Source organism: Benincasa hispida, chromosome 10, assembly GCF_009727055.1.
Source record: "Benincasa hispida cultivar B227 chromosome 10, ASM972705v1, whole genome shotgun sequence".
NCBI lineage: Eukaryota > Viridiplantae > Streptophyta > Magnoliopsida > Cucurbitales > Cucurbitaceae > Benincasa > Benincasa hispida.
The window spans coordinates 3,970,612-3,986,842 of NC_052358.1; the positions used below are offsets into that span (position 1 = coordinate 3,970,612).

General features: G+C 34.8%; 3 protein-coding genes across 8 annotated transcripts; 1 reads left to right on the forward strand and 2 right to left on the reverse strand.

Moving 5' to 3' along the window:
- The first annotated feature begins 2,669 nt into the window (after positions 1–2,669).
- LOC120088508 lies at positions 2,670–4,474 on the forward strand. The gene is made up of 3 exons (XM_039045875.1): positions 2,670–3,094; positions 3,878–4,069; positions 4,159–4,474. Exons 1-3 carry the CDS (start codon positions 2,846–2,848, stop codon positions 4,315–4,317), a joined length of 600 nt encoding a protein of 199 aa, XP_038901803.1. The 5' UTR covers positions 2,670–2,845; the 3' UTR covers positions 4,318–4,474.
- A 234-nt stretch (positions 4,475–4,708) lies between these two features.
- On the reverse strand, positions 4,709–12,660 carry LOC120088507 (transcription factor E2FB). Of its 3 annotated transcripts, none has more exons than XM_039045872.1 (14): positions 12,139–12,660; positions 8,106–8,292; positions 7,834–7,893; positions 7,663–7,748; positions 7,500–7,588; positions 7,343–7,397; positions 6,852–6,916; positions 6,718–6,768; positions 6,576–6,624; positions 6,405–6,470; positions 6,246–6,322; positions 5,831–6,056; positions 5,281–5,347; positions 4,709–5,184 (listed from the first exon to the last, which is right to left on the reverse strand). In XM_039045872.1, exons 1-14 carry the CDS (start codon positions 12,322–12,324, stop codon positions 5,051–5,053), a joined length of 1,398 nt encoding a protein of 465 aa, XP_038901800.1. In that variant the 5' UTR covers positions 12,325–12,660; the 3' UTR covers positions 4,709–5,050. The 3 variants fall into 3 exon arrangements, with proteins under 3 accessions (XP_038901800.1, XP_038901799.1, XP_038901801.1); XM_039045871.1 differs by having other exon boundaries at positions 8,106–8,295; positions 12,139–12,659; XM_039045873.1 differs by having other exon boundaries at positions 6,852–6,904; positions 8,106–8,295; positions 12,139–12,657.
- A 729-nt stretch (positions 12,661–13,389) lies between these two features.
- LOC120088440 lies at positions 13,390–15,376 on the reverse strand. Of its 4 annotated transcripts, none has more exons than XM_039045740.1 (2): positions 15,219–15,376; positions 13,390–13,938 (listed from the first exon to the last, which is right to left on the reverse strand). In XM_039045740.1, exon 2 carries the CDS (start codon positions 13,917–13,919, stop codon positions 13,677–13,679), a length of 243 nt encoding a protein of 80 aa, XP_038901668.1. In that variant the 5' UTR covers positions 13,920–13,938; positions 15,219–15,376; the 3' UTR covers positions 13,390–13,676. The 4 variants fall into 4 exon arrangements, with proteins under 4 accessions (XP_038901668.1, XP_038901672.1, XP_038901669.1 ...); XM_039045744.1 differs by lacking the exon at positions 15,219–15,376 and adding an exon at positions 15,063–15,212; XM_039045741.1 differs by lacking the exon at positions 15,219–15,376 and adding an exon at positions 15,027–15,205.
- Between the last annotated feature and the right edge of the window lie 855 nt (positions 15,377–16,231).

Here is a 16,231-nt window from a genome sequence, read left to right on the forward strand (position 1 = left end):
AAGTTTAATTAATATGTTATATGACTTTCAATTATTTGGATTTTACTTTCTTGATGATCGGTGCACCTGTCCAATCTTGTTGAAGTGATTTACAGTGAAATCTAGATAATGAAAATTGGAATTTTCTTTCACACTTATTAGATTCAGGAATAACTTGAGTTTACTTATTTATATTCTTCATAATGTTTGATTACATAAATCATAATCTCCACAATTCAACAAGGGTTGCACATTAGACTATGAAGAAAAACCAATCTTCTGTTATCGAAATTGGGCTTCGACAATGATGAGAATTGAATTGCAATGACTGCTCTACTGCAACGGGTAATTGGTTAGACTGTGATGGAAGGAGATAGGCAGCTAGGGTTTAGAGGAAGATGACGAGAAAGATAATTTTTCTTCTTTTTTTATTAACTTTTTAATTTATTTGTCAAGTGATCAAATAACATTAACATGTCATCTCGTTCATATTAGCACATAACAGTTCAATCAATATTCCATTAGGTTAAAATTAAGTCAAGAACCATTTACAATCATTTTGCAAACTTGAATGACTAAAATGTTCATTTTGAAGCCTCGAGGACCAAACAGACATCAACTTCAAATCTTAAAGACCAAAAGTGTTCATTTTAAAGCTTTGAGGATCAAACAGACATCAATTTCAAACCTTAAAGACCAAAAGTGTATTTTGCGTTAAAAGTAATGTAACTCTACCTTTTTATCCAACAAAACTAGATTATGGTAACTCAAAAAATCCTTAAGAGGGAAAGAGATCTGGAAAAAAAAAAAAAAGGGGTGAAAAACACCATAATAATGAGAAAGTTGATAGAGAAGAGTACACTAAATTTGTGTAATTTCAAGAAAAATCATGGATTTAAAATGGGTCCAAACAAGACGATTAGTAAATTTTTTAGATTCATTTTGAAAAGTGACAATAATATTTCAAAATTAAGAAAATAGCAAAATGATTTTCTAGATTAATAATTACTAATTATTAAAAGAAAAATCGAAAACTACGAGGGTCACTATGAGATTAAAAGAGAATGAAAGCACATGTAAGGAGAGACTCTTGCTATTCAATTTAATGATTTTTTTTTTGTTTTTTTAATCATCATTCCAAATGCAACTTTAAAAGTTGATATCCCATAGGTTTGAAGGAGCTTGTGATTTGAACCTAAATCCAACACCCCCTTATAGAGGGCTCTGACATTAGTTTACAGCCCATGGGCTATTGATTGGGCCTCATAAAAGCCCATTAAACAAATGCACTTTGTTCCATAGAGGCTAAAGGTTGGTTCGGCCCAGACATTATGCATGGGGCTGCCATTCAGCTAACATTTAGTGGAATAAACCATTCCACAACAATAGTATCATAAATTATCAAATATTTAAATTATTTCATTAGTTGATTTGGACCATTTCAATCGTATCTCTCTTCATTGAATACATAATTATATCTTTTTTAATTATTTCATTTCCTAAGGTTAGACTTTAAAATTTTAAAATTACACATTAAATGCACATATTTAATATTTTCACAATGTAGGTATATATACCATCGTCATATTTGCAACTGTATATATTTCACTATAATTATCATACAATGATAATGATGTACACATCAATATATTCTCTTTTAGATAACTTTTATAATTAATTTTAACCATAACAAAAATAAACATAGTATAAAATTTAGGAGAAGAAAACGTAAATAGAACTAAGACCTAACATCCCCGAGCGAAAGGATAAAGTTTCTAGAATCAAAATGATTACTAGAGATCAACCACTCACGTATATAAGAAAGCCAAGAGAAGGAAACACCAGAACTATCCTTTATAGTTACAGTTCTATTTAACCTAATCTAAATGCTAAACGATGAAGTCAAATGGCAAATATTTGTAACCTAATCTCGAACCTCTAAAGAAGACTCTAGCAGGTGATTGACTAGTTAACCCAAGCTTGACAATCTAGAACAAAAACAATCGTGCAAGCAGATACCACAACCTACTTTAAAGATCAGGGAGCCCATAAGTAGCTGCAGTGACCTTCGCAGACCCATCGAGCAGAACCAAACCATAACAATTGCATCTTCTCCTTCCTTGCATGAATCATCCACGAACACAACTGAATAATCAAGGACCTCAAATGATAACAACAAAGAAGCCTCCAAGTTCTCATCCATGTAAAGACACATCAAGTTTACAAAAGCCTTCAGATAGTCCACCACTCATTCACAACGAAAATCATAACTTTCAAAAACAAAAAAACTAAACATAATATCGTTATTAAATGGACCTAAAAACTTTAGTTTTTATCCAATTAAAAATTAAAATGCCTCTTTAATAAAAATAAAAACTATTATAAAAAAAATTATGGAAAAATAAGCATAATTTTTAAAAGATAGAAAACTAAAAATGAAACTATTATGTTGAATGATAATGTTTTGGATTTGATAATATGTGAGCCAACACTACTTAAATATGGTTGTTAGTTTAATGATGCCATTTATTTTCTAACTTGTTCGAAGATTCAAACTTTTCACCTTAGGTAATATTTAACAATGTAGTAAAGTAATGACATTTTGGTGAATTTTAGATATGTTTTAATGGGTTAAGTGATGTTTGTGGTCAGCCAATTTAGCTAACCTTTTCCTGTTTTAAACTGTGTGAAGAACAATGGTGGTGACGACAGACGATTAAGCTTGAAGCAAAATATCTGGCTTACAACGCTTCACATAAACATTCTCCTTCTCTTTTGATTTTGTGGGATCCTTCTTTCCCTTTCCACCTTCCCTAATTCACAGCCCATGTCTCATTACTAGATTCCAACCTCTGGTTTTCTGATAATGGCAACTGCTCTCTCTCTAATTGCCTTTTCATCTTCTTCCATTTCCTTTGCTGATCCAAATTTCAGATTTCGTTTCAATTTTCCTAATCCACCTCTGAAATTCAACTCCAAACGTTTCAGGGTTCAAGCCCTTAAACAGAAAACCGGCGAAATCGAACGCCCATCTTCATCTTCGTCTTCATCTTCATCTTCTTCTTCTGCAGATGAAGTTACCAAGAAGTACGGACTTGAAGCTGGTCTCTGGAAGGTACTCTTCTCTTCCTTTTCTTCTTTATCCAACTGCTATCAAGTTTATTGAAACTTTGAAGTTAGAAGAACAGATTCATATTCATTGTAATGCCTTTCATTTTCACTATGAATGGGACCAAGCAATTTTTGCCTTGCTGTCGATGGCTGTAGGTTGAAGTAGTGATATAATTAAATTTAAACTAACCTATTAGCTTGAGCTTTTCTGTCAATCTCTGATTTATCATAATATTAGAGAAGGAGATCCTGTGTTTGAACAACGATAAAATGTCTTAATATTCTATAAATAGCCCATCAGCTTCGGTGTTTGGGTCAACTGGTGGTTTAACATTAGGATAAAGAATCAACTTATTATATGCTGCTTCAAATTTTCATATTCTGTTTAGAATTCCCGAGGTTCTGTCATGGCTTTAAATAATATTACAACTTGAATTCCAAATGCCTGCCAATGGAAGACTTTCAAAAGAAGGGAAAAAGCTCTTTAGTTCTTACCTGGAATTCTCCAAAAACTTCAATTGACTAGAACATAGTTTGTAGTGATAATGTATGTACTTGCTATTAGTACCTTTTCACAATTTGGAAGATGTAAAGAAGAAAACAAAGAATAATTTACATTCACATATGATATTTCTTGAAATTTGGAGGGTTCTTTATCCTTTGATCCCTTTACTTGGGATAGGAAAGATACTGGTTTGCTTAGTGCTTAGATGAATTGGCAAAGAATAATGCTTGTGGTTATCCTTTCCTAGTAACAGCAAATGAGAAATTGATGTTAATTGTGTAGATATTTAGCTCAAAGGAGGAGAGTGAGGAAGGTGAAGGGAAAAACAAATCCAAGGGTGATCAGGCAAAAGAGTTGCTTGCAAAATATGGAGGTGCATATTTAGCCACTTCCATAACTCTATCCCTGATATCTTTCTCTCTGTGTTACGCGCTCATCAGTGCCGGTGTCGATGTTCAAGCACTTCTGCAGAAGGTAATGACACTTGGGAAGAGTTCTTGGAGGTTGATCAAATAGATTTGTAAGGCAAATGGTTTTTGTTTTCAACATTTGAAATTTTGCAGGTAGGAATTTCGGCTGATGAAACTGGAGAGAAGGTTGGAACATTTGCTTTGGCGTATGCAGCGCATAAAGCTGCTTCTCCAATAAGGTTTCCTCCAACAGTGGCTCTCACTCCAATCGTTGCAAGTTGGATAGGGAAGAAAGTTGAGAAAGAGAATTAGCATAATGCCCTACTTTGAGAGTATAAAATTATTTGATAGTGTAAATTGTGCTAAATCCCATGTAGATTGCATACTAATGATATATAATGTATTCATCCTTTTGAATCATAGCTAACGGTTCCGGCATTTGGGAGTCTTAAAGAACGATGATTATACACAATCATTTGGTAATTTATTTCCAACATTTAGGAGGCTAATAAATTTGGAGATTATTAGATCCAATTCTAAAATTCAAGAACTTATTTGACAAAATCATAAAGAGTTCAGAGACCAAACCTGTGATTTAACCAATTTGGAACTAACCCTTTTCTACAACTTTGGAAATCAAAGAGACTCTGGTAACTAAGAATTTAATTCAACTGAAGAGGGTTACAGCTTTGCACATGAGACGTAAATTGAACTGAAACTAAACTTGTCTTAAATGAATGTCGTGCACATGCTATTCTTATCATGGAACAAAGAATATTACAATGCAGAAATGGCTATTTTATTTACTACACATTTTTGTACTAAACTGTACACGGTAGCCCTTCCCATCAGCAGTTTCCTCTCCAGCTTTTTGGTTAGAGGACCTTCTCTAGGAATTATCATGGAGGCTGGTTCCAATCTGAGATCATCGGTTCCAGTCCCCAGGGGACCTAAGTAAGGATCACGAGGATCATACATTATACAAGTTCTTGCACAACCGTAGCATTGATTATCAGTTACATCTCAACAGATACCCCGTACAGTTTCAGCTGCTAGAAGGATTAGCAGAAGGCAAATCAGGTGCATCATTGGGAAGTGGAGTCTGGGTTTGGGGTGAGCTGACATTGCCGATACTGTAATCTTCATGAAATGTACCCAATTCATTCCACTCAACGCTAGCTACATATAGGGTCAAGGCATGCAGTATCACTTGAGATTACAAGGGAAAAAGTCAAAACTGTTATGAAGGCAGATAGAGTTAAATTGTGAGGATACGTTCAGTTCTCCACATGTCAGTGATACTAACATCAGCATCAGACAAGAGCCAGTAATCAGCATCACTCTGAATAAGAAACAAAAATATCAGATGCTTCCACAAAAATAACATTCTTAATTTAAATAAACTATATGATGAACTCATAACATTTTTCCCCTCGGATGAATAATGGGTGACAATTGACAAATACAGCTCTCTGATCATCGAATAGTTACTGATGTCATAAATGAGCTACCCTTCCCCATCTGAAATCCTTCATTTCATCATTTGGTCCTGGAACAAGATTATGGAAGAACTAACTTGTTGCTAGTGATACTAATTTCTGTTTTTATAGAGATTGTATCTTCTAGAATCTAGACTCACTTAAACGGATGGAAAATTCTCATGCTCCCATGCACGAAGTCCTCTCGAATGGAACCAACCAATTCTTAGAAACTGTGCCTTTATTTTCTCCATATCCCAATCAACCAATTATTTTTTATAAGTAAGGTGTATTAACTCCCCTCACCTTCCTTTCCCCCAATCCCTTTTTTGAAAAATTAGACTTACATCTACAACCGAGGGAACAATTTTCATAATTCCACCCACGAAGTCCTGTGAAGCATTTAGATCGGAGCACATTCTGTGTACATCTTGCTCCCGCGTTTCAATTTCCTTTCCCCTGGTATCCTCTGTTACGATCGTTGTTGCAGGTGCTTCATTCAATCCTGAACTTGACGGCAAACTTGGGGGCACTTCCACAGCATTTATCTCCTCAAACTTAGCTTCAAACTGACTGCAAAATGGAAATTCAAATCTAAGTTTTAGATGTAGTAGGAAAAGGAGGATATTGATAGTAGCAAAGAGGGATATTGTGAATACTGGGCAGATCCAATTCCTAGTACTGTTTCATTAATAGGCCATAGATAGTAGTTATGTTCCAGTACAGAGCCAAACATTTCTCATCAACAAAAACAAACGTTACCTAACAAGGTAAACATCTATGGGTCCCATGGTGCTTCTGAGGACTATCCTGTACCTCCTTTGGGGGTAGTCAACAGCCTGATTGATGACAGGAGAAGTGATTGGAAGATATAATATATGAACAGGCATCTTTTTCCTTAAGCTTCTGCGATTAAATTACCTCATCGGGATCTGGAACTTCTAAAGTGGTTCCATGGGGAGCTTTAATAGCTATGAGAGTTTCATTCTGGTAGATGCAAAATATAGACACAACAATTAGAAAACGGAGCAACATTTCTATATCCAAAGATCCAAATTCCTTGCCAATCACCTTCATATGTGATAAACTAACCTGGAAACAGGGCAAACCCTTGATGTCTTCCTCGGTTACAAAAAGCCACCTGACAATTAAATATAGCATACCACTTTTAAATTGTACATCAAGAAAAAATGATAATAACGTTATGGAGGTGAATCTTGGCGAAAGCTATTACCTTTGGTTGTTCTCATCTTCACTGAGGTCCCTTAATCTTTCCTGCATCTCTCTGCAATTATTAAAACCCTTGGAATGACAATAGGGGCATACAATTTTCCATTCAAAGATGAGTTAAAGATTCACTTAAACAACCTTATTTGTTCGTCTATTCCACGCTCCTCCATGGTAAGGTTCTCTACTTCTGCCTGCACATGTAACTATGGTTGAGGCTTAATCTGGTAGCTAGAAATTTTTTTTGGATAAGTATTTGACAACAAATATTTTCACCAAGAGAAACTTACCAACGTCAAGAATAAGATGGGGCATAAACAGGAATAATAGAATATGTTTACAGTGGCCATCATGTTAATGAAAAATAATATGGCTGGTAAATCAGCATATCCCCACATGATGCTGAAAGATTTAATAAGTAGACAAACAATGGTACAGGCATGTAAATGCAGTAAAATTACTTCGATTTCTTGCAAATTTCATGCTAGCATTCCACCCAACAAACACAATTTTGTTCTTTTTTATAGAATACAAGTCTGTTCACATTGAGATCATATAGTAGCAGCAGTGTCAAACAGAAACTCTCTTAAATAAACTAAAAAGGACATAGTCAATGTCATGTTTTTGCATACCTGTAGACCAGCATAATTGTCATCAACATCCCCTGACCTTGAGACATCAAGCCCCCTAATCAATCAATTACTCAAGTAATAAGTAGCTTCACAGGAAAGGTGATATTAATTAACAATAAGGCGTGAAACTCCAAAAAATGTATGGCATAGTACATACTTCCACTGAATTCTGTTCTTAAGCTTCTTTTCTATGAGACCAATTCCCTCGAGGACATTTGTTATATCATATATTCGTCTTTTTTGTACCTATAAAAGCACAAAAAGTGTCAACTTATAGAACTTCACAATAGAAGCCTGTAGTGTTCTAGAAGCACAGTAACCTCCAACGTGTCAGCTGCTTTATTTAGATCAAGAATACCATCTTCCGCTTGTTTAATCAGATTAATGAACTTCTTTGTCAAGAGACCTAGATGAAAATCACTAAAGTTAGGAACATATGCTAGTAGGAAATATAAGACACTACGACAAAGTTATCAGGAGTAATGAGCTACCGAGAGAACTATCATAACGGCATGGACCAGCTGGAGTAAGATTGTTTGTAGAAGGTGAACCTGAAACAAAAACATTTTCTCATTAATGTATTAGCTTTGTGAAAGAAAGAGTGGAAGAAGTTGAAATTTTTTCTAATTAACCAATGATGCAGTTTCTTCACGGAAGGAGCTTCACTTTCCTCTCTCAGAAACAAGAATCGGAGAAGATATTTTATATATAGAATTTTTAACTTGAAACCAAGGGGGACCAGCATGTCTGACATAGAACTTACCAACATTTGACATGGGAGTCTGTGGCCCTGATCTACTGCATTTGGTAAACCTTGATTTGCTTCCCTTTCCTCCTTTGACAGATACAGGTGTTTGATGGGGACTGTTAACTACCTCAGTAAATCTAGGGCCAGCTGCTCTATCAGTCGACTCAGCTTCATAATCTGCTACCTCACTCTTCCGCTTCAACTGCTGATAGACAGGATCCAAGATTTCAAACAAACATAACAACATATGCAGGTAATGCTATATTGATACATAAACTGAGAAGGCACATTTGATAAAAGAAAATGATCAATATTAGAGAGGTATGATAATAAAGAAAATATAGTGCCACACAAACTGGATAAAGAAAATAATTTGGCTCATTACTTTAGAGACCAAAAAAAAAAAAAAAAAAAAAAATACAGCACCTACCACGCAGACCATAAGTCTAGAAAATTTTATCCTGAAATGTATATCCGATCACAGTTGCTCCATTAACACTTGATGGAGGCTTGTCAGATGCAAATTGTTGTCTATTTAGCCTAAAGTAATTCCTATCTAGCAAATCATCTAAAAAGAAGATTAATATCTGTTGCACCAATGAAACCCAAAGCATGTGGGATATTATCAAGCAGCGGTGTAACCTTGTTTATAATCTTGGGCTTTATAACTGCTTCCAAGCTTCAAGAATCAATGGTCCATTTTCTTTGTAAGTTACAGTGCATCCTCCCAACCAAAGCCAAAGAAAGCGTTTCAAACAAATAACATCAAAAGCTGTTGGTAAGAGCATTCTCAAACTGGTGTAAATCAAGGGAACAAACCATTTACCAAAGGCTTTAGTTCGAGTAATCCAAAAGGAAGCTTTCAAACAAATGAAATCCCAAAGATCCACCAAGATGGCAAGACCTATTTTAAACTTGAGAATCCCTGCTCTCAAACCCCAAAGAGTAGCTAAGAAAGCATGGGCAGAAAAGATCTTAGACTTGTCTCTGAATGGATGATCAATAAACAATAAAATCTTTAACAGAGTATGGGAGGATCATCTGTAGCTGAGCTCAAGAATTATTAATTTGGTCATGCTTAGTGTACCGCTTTTTAATAAATGAGAAGGATCAGGGTTGAGGCTTGCAAAAACTCCTCCAACGGGCATTTTCACTTGACCAACCTTTTTCACACAAGAATTGTTTATATCTCTAAAATATCATAATATCAAAACTACCCCAATTTACAACAATCATAAACACTTAAAGATAGTATCCCATGATTGTCATTAAACCTGTTAATACCACTACTTATCTAGCTTTCTATTAAGGCTATATTAGGTAAAATGACAAATGTTCATAAAAATTGGATTGTCCTCGGCGCATAGAAAATAAGGGTATATTAGAGAATGCAGTCTTTAAAGAGCTCATATACTACAAGCTATCAAGTTAAAGCATCTTTCTCAAGCACTATAGAGTTTGAAAAACTATTTTGAAAACAATTTTCTGATTTAGTTTTCAAAACTACTTTTTGACAACTGTGATTGAGGGACTGGCAAAAGTTATACAACAAATCATTACTAACAAATTCACTACTTTGAAAAAAAAAAATGTTTTTATTATTGAATGGATCATTTGGAAGAACACTAAAAAGAAGTCCCANAAAAAAAAAAAAAAAAAAAAAAAAAAAAAAAAACTATCCACAGTTTTCCACAGTTTACATGTTTATACAAAAAATTACTTTAGAAACAAAAAAACTACATTTAGAACAATTTCCAAACAACCTCTAAATATTCTTCAGAGTCAAAATGTGAGGAAGAAAGAATATCCCTAGACATAAAGGGAGAGAAAGAAACAAGAGAAGAATAAATAGAGGAGAAATGATAAAACATAAACATCATATTTGAGGATTTTAAACGAAATATTAGGAAGTGCTTGAGTGTTCTGTTTCATAGGTCATTTTACTGCTATGTTCTCATGAGCTCAATTTTTCATTGATTTTGATAGTTTTGTTTTCTCCATCTCTTCACTTAGAATTATAGTAAAGTTTTTCCGCTATCTAGGAAATATTCTTCTTCATGTGTTCACAAGATAGGAAAGCTCAAAATTTACTAGTAAAAACTACATAGTAAGAATAAATGACCCAAATAGGCAGCTAATAGCTGGAAGCACCGAGCTATATCCAAGAAGTCAAAGTCCACAAATTTGATCAACAATAGCACAATTGCACATCGTCCATATATGTTTTTTACAACTCACAAGCATATCGTTTCAATGAAAGAGCACATGTAATCAGTACTCAAAGCTTAAGGAAATAGGTCACACTTTTTTAGTATCATCAAGAATCAACCTCTAGGATCCACCCTGATTTCTTTTCCTTTTGGTTGTCTTGGTGGAGATCCCTCAAGTTTTCATTTACTAACATGTCAGAGTTGCAAGAATGTGACGAAGAGATAAGATTATACTAGAATTAGTTATCTGAAAAGAAAATTGTGAATGAACATGGAAGGTGGTTCATTTTTGTGCACATTTTAGACATAGTAAAAAGACAATAGACGTCAAATGAAAAGAACTAATTCAGTAAAAATACATAAATAAAATAAAATAGAAAATAATAAATAAAAGTTTGAGATATTCAGCTATTCAAGTGATGCACATCCCTGGCATTCCACAAGTATGTAGAATCTTTATGAAATCAAGATAACATGCATGGAAAATATTCTTGAAAGTATACAGTACACCGTAATGAGTACAAGAGCCTAGGTTATACAAACAATACATAAAAACAATACAATTAAGTTCTCAGAATAATTTTATATATTATAGTAGCCTACAAATACACAAATTATTGACCAAGGATGATCAGGAGATGCAGTTCTTTGAGCACCTACAACCAAGGGAAATGGAATGTGTTTCTTGCTGCCCTTTTTTTACAACTAAACCACAATAATTAAGTAATATCCACATCCAAGATTGACTAGATCCACTCAAAATAATACTGCACGACTTGATAAAGTCAGCTAACACTGTTATGATGTTGTCCCTTGAGGCAGTTATCTTCAAGCATCATGATGTAGCCTAAATGCTAAAGGAGAGAAATCTCCGAGAATCAAATTAAGAGTCTTTTTATTAATGAGAATATGACCTAATACAAGGAGACTGTCTCTATTTATAGAGAATTACAAGAGTCCCAAAAGGAGAACTAAAAGAGATTAAAACTAAATTGGTAATTAAAATATAATTGATCAAGGATTAACAACCAAGATTAACTTTTACGAAAAATCCCTATCCTATTACATCACATCGGCAATGTACTATAGTCATAATTGAGAACTTATTATTGAAGAAATACATCCTTCACGTAGATTGAGCATATTTTCTCTAGGAAAAGTAGTCACAAAATCAATCTCCCAAGTATCATCTATTTTCATCAAGATTCTAACATTGTGGCTACCAACTCATTGCTTGCGTATCTATAGGAAAAGTTGGGGGTATCTTCCAGCTTGAAAGCTACTAGTATTGGTTAACAATGGTAATTCTTCAAGCGCATAAAGACTAAACTGAAGTAGAGTACATTGCACCTGATCAACATACCCAATTTCCAAAAGGACCAAATGCAATGCAGTGAAAGTAGTTCGCTCAGTGAAAATTAGAAAGTTCTGAGAGAGAATGAGTTATAGTGATCAACAAAGGCACTGATCGAGAATGCAGGGAGACTGAGATACTCGATACACTTTATTAGGTACAGCAGAAAAACACGAATTGAAGCTGATAACAGCATAATTCATCTACTTCAGTAACACAAAACACCCGGAGAAAACAAAGTAACCGAAATTGAGCTAAAATTGATCTCAACCTCATTATGACCAAATCACTGTAACTAACTATTTTCACTAATCCCAACTACTTCAATTCATGAGATCCGCTAAAACCCTACTAACCAGACAGTTATTGATTTTAAACTAGAACCAGAAATACAAAGGTCCTAAGATTGTACTGAGTGAGGACAGCGATATAGAAATAATCAACGAAATATGCATGTAAAATAAAACAGGAAAAACAAACTCACTGAAGATTTGACTACGATGGCATCAGGTTCTTGATCGGGAAGTCGAGGGTCGGGGGCGAAGCGGTGATAGTCCCCAGGAGATGCAAATGGTGGTTTCATGGAAGAGAAAGGGAGTTGGCGCTTAAGAGAGTGCATGATCTGCTCAGACAGTTGGCCAGAGGAGTTAGGAGCTCGAGAACCCGACATAGAGCAGGGTTGAAGAGAAGGGGAAGCAAAGATCGAGTGAGGTCCTGGTGTATTGCGGATTTGGGTTAGAAGGTCAGAGAAAGAGAGGGAAAATGGAGTGAGTTTGGGGTTTTAGGTGCAATTGGGGAAAATTGATGGAAATAAGAACAGGAACGGAATTTGTGGAAGAAGAAGGAGGAGCTTGGAGAGATCTGAGCGTTTGGATTCTCAGAAAAAATGGAGAAAAACGGGAGAGATTCAGAGAGAAAACGAGAGCAGAAAACGAGGGAAGGTTGAAAGGGAGGGAACTTGGTTCGGATATAGATGTGGAGGGAAGCGCTTATTAGAAAAAACAAATGAATTAAACTAAATAAATAAATATATATATATATATATATAATAAATAAAAATTACAAATATATATATGTATGTCAGCAGAAAGAATTGCGTTAAGAAGTTATTAACCGATCGGAAAACAAAAAGGAAAATAGAAAACACGCCGTCCTTCTTTAACATTTATTATTCCGTAGGATTAAACCCAAAAAACGCCCAATTTACCTAAGATTAATTAAATTGATCCAGTTTGTTTTGTAATTAATTATAATTAGACAGGGATTAATTAAGCTAAACCCCCCAAGGGAGATTGGCATTTACGAATTATTTTATTATGCATATGGAGGATGGAATATAGGGAAAGATATAAAGAGTGAGGGGTATAAGTGGAATTCGATCGAGTTAGAAAAGAAACGTTCGAATCGGCGATGCGCGCCTTTTGTTGGGCAAATTGAGTGGCGATTATTTGGCGCGTAACGCGTCCCCATCACCCAATAAACTCGGCTGCTTTCCACTCACATTTCTACCGTCACTACGCGCCGGCATTTGCCTAACTAACTTGGGCTTTCTATAATGGGCTTTAACGATGAAGTCCGAATCAATTCACAAGCCCAAATTTAAAATGGGCTTTTCAGCTTTACGCGCTGACCCATGGAATAACTTTTTGTTCATTTTAAATTTATTTCATTTTCACTTTATGAAAATATCGTTTTTGATCTTAATCAAATTTTGGAAGCAAGTGGACAAAGATAATTGCTGATAAAGAACGTAATTTTCAACTGAAGTAAAGTCGTTTAATTAAGTTCATCCATGGAGTAAATAATGACATTACAAACATTAGACTGAAGTGACAGTTTGGCCACCACACAGTTTTATTCCATAATTCCTCATTATCAGAAATTGCTAATGGACAACTGCTTGATATAAAAAGAATTACCTCCAAATGACAGATGAGAGTCTTTGAACTTTGAACTACCACTACAAGAAGATAGAGGATAGATACTTCACACTGGTACACTTTCAAATTTGCAAGATAATGGCTATTTGAATAAATGTGCGAGATCTGGATCATCTAAACTCACATCCAACCATCCATTCAAGCGCATGAACTCTATGTAGTGATCCGGAGGCTTCACGGCACGAGGATTTCTTGGGGTGAAGCCATGAATCCTCTCGAGATCACGAGCGAGCCATCTAAGGTATGCTTGGTCCAAAGGAGGCACTATCTTCAAGAAGATTTCTCCCCTTTGTTCCTGTGGTTGCTTCACGGCTCTGTTTCCCATGTAAGGCTAGCCAAAGAAGCTGAAAACACAGAACTCATCTCAAACCAATCTCTAGAAACCAAAGTATAATTAGGAAATAACCAAGAAGCTAAAGATTGGCCTAGAGCAAAGACATAAAATTCTCGAAACAAAGGTTTTTTACATGTTCATGTGATAAAGGTTCTCAATAATTTGATAAGCTGTGCACACTAATGATGACAGTAAGCATCTGAACAAGCAAAGAATGGGAAATTCCACATACACATCCATGCACTGGCACAAAGGAACATTTAAGACAAGACACAGAATCAAACTCTCTTGTCAGTCATAATAATAGCGACTATTAATATGATAACAAAATAACATGAAAGGATTCAAGGGAGCTCAGGCCTAATACTTGACATTAAAAGTTGTTGGTGATTTTGGTAAGAGCAAAATATTACATAGCAGCAAAACCAACTGCATCAGCAAGAAATTGAATGTTCACAAAAAGTGAATATAAATTTCTTACAGATCAGGTAACATACAAGGACAATCATAAAGAAACTAACAAACTCATGAAGAGTGCAGAGTGGAGTACATCTCAATTCAAGAGATGGTCCGATAGAAAGCAGGCAATTATCAAGAAAAGGACAATGCCTGCACTACGTTTCGACAATTGTCAAAAAACATGTAACTAATCAAATGAAGTTCTTAGGACCAGCCTGCCTTCCAGTGCATAACTTCACAGATAAACCACAATAAAGGCAGATTCAGAGTACAAATTAACTTTTCGGAGAAAAAAAGTATTGATTAAACAAACAACCACTGGCTAACCCTAATTTCAAATATGCAAATAACTTGAATTCATACAGGCCAACCAACAAAAATCGAACTTCCTAAAACCCTAACTCAATGCCAAACATTCTCATCACTACGGGAATGAACTATAATTGGCACAAAATTTTGAATCCATACATATCAAATGTCCATTCAAATCTAATTAATCGATCCAACAACTGGATTTCCAAATAGAAGAAACGAAGCACGAGAAAACAGTTGAATAGAATAAAATTCTTCTAGAAAGCGCTAGATTCTCACTGGAAAGAGAAATAAAATAGAACCCATAAAGAAAATGATACTGAATACTTGAATTTTCTCGCAGAGAGCACAAACAGTGGTTACTCGTAAATGGCCATATGGATTCTTTTCTTCGCCGTTTGAATATTCTCGATAACAAGAAAAGAAAGAATCTGGGAACTGGGGCACACCCAAAAAACAACAAAACCAAAACCACGCCGAGGAGGAAGGCCGGAGGAAGGAAGACGACTCAGTACTCACCTTAGCCGTAGCCCGTAGTCCGATTGGCGGTATCGAAGTGACGTGAATGGACGTCGCACGGTGGCAATTTTTACGGTGCACTTTATCTGGTCGAGTTAGAAGACAAACAGAAAATACGAAAAGACAATTTCACCCTTCTTCTTTACATCATTCCATTCCTTTTGTTTTGTTAAAGAAAAACATTGAAAATGAAAAATGGGTTTTTATTTGACAAAATCATGTGACTTTTTTTTTTTTTTATATATATAATAGGTTGAGTAGAAATTATCTGATCTCAAAGTTGAATAATATAAATTTGTATCAGTTGAATTATATTCGTGTTGGCAATAAGATAATATCACTTAAAATTACTAATTATTTTATTTGATAAAATAGATATGGTACGCTCATATATATATATATATATATAATATAAGACATATTCATTTTGTATGATTTAAAATACAGTAATTTATTTAGACTTGAAGTTGGGGTAATCATTATGTTAAAATGTTTGGTGTGATTAAGTTTATAACATTTAATGATTTATAAATTTAATTGAACAGAAAAACAATATATATAAGAATGCTTAGGAGCTGTTTGGGATGCAGAGTTGAAATAGGATATATGGAGTTCATATGTCTGTGGAGTATTGGAATTGGTGTCCTAATTCTTCTGGTGATATTGTAGTTTGTAAATATTTTGTACACACATTGTTATTAATAAAATAAATGTTATTTTATAAGCATTTACTCAAATCCAATAAACTAATATTCGTGGTTATTTCATGTAACTTAAGCATATATGTGGAGATATACAAGTGAATCATGCCTTAAGTAATAACCTAAATGGTCTGTAGTAGATGGGTAAAAGAGGGATACCTTATCCTGTTGACACTACGGATATGACCCGCTTTATAGATGTTACAAGTGTTGTAAAGTGCTACAAATGGTTTGATCCTGACCACTCATGTGGGGACATGTGAGCGGGGTATCCTATACAAAGAGTTTGTATAAGACCGGACCACGAGATGA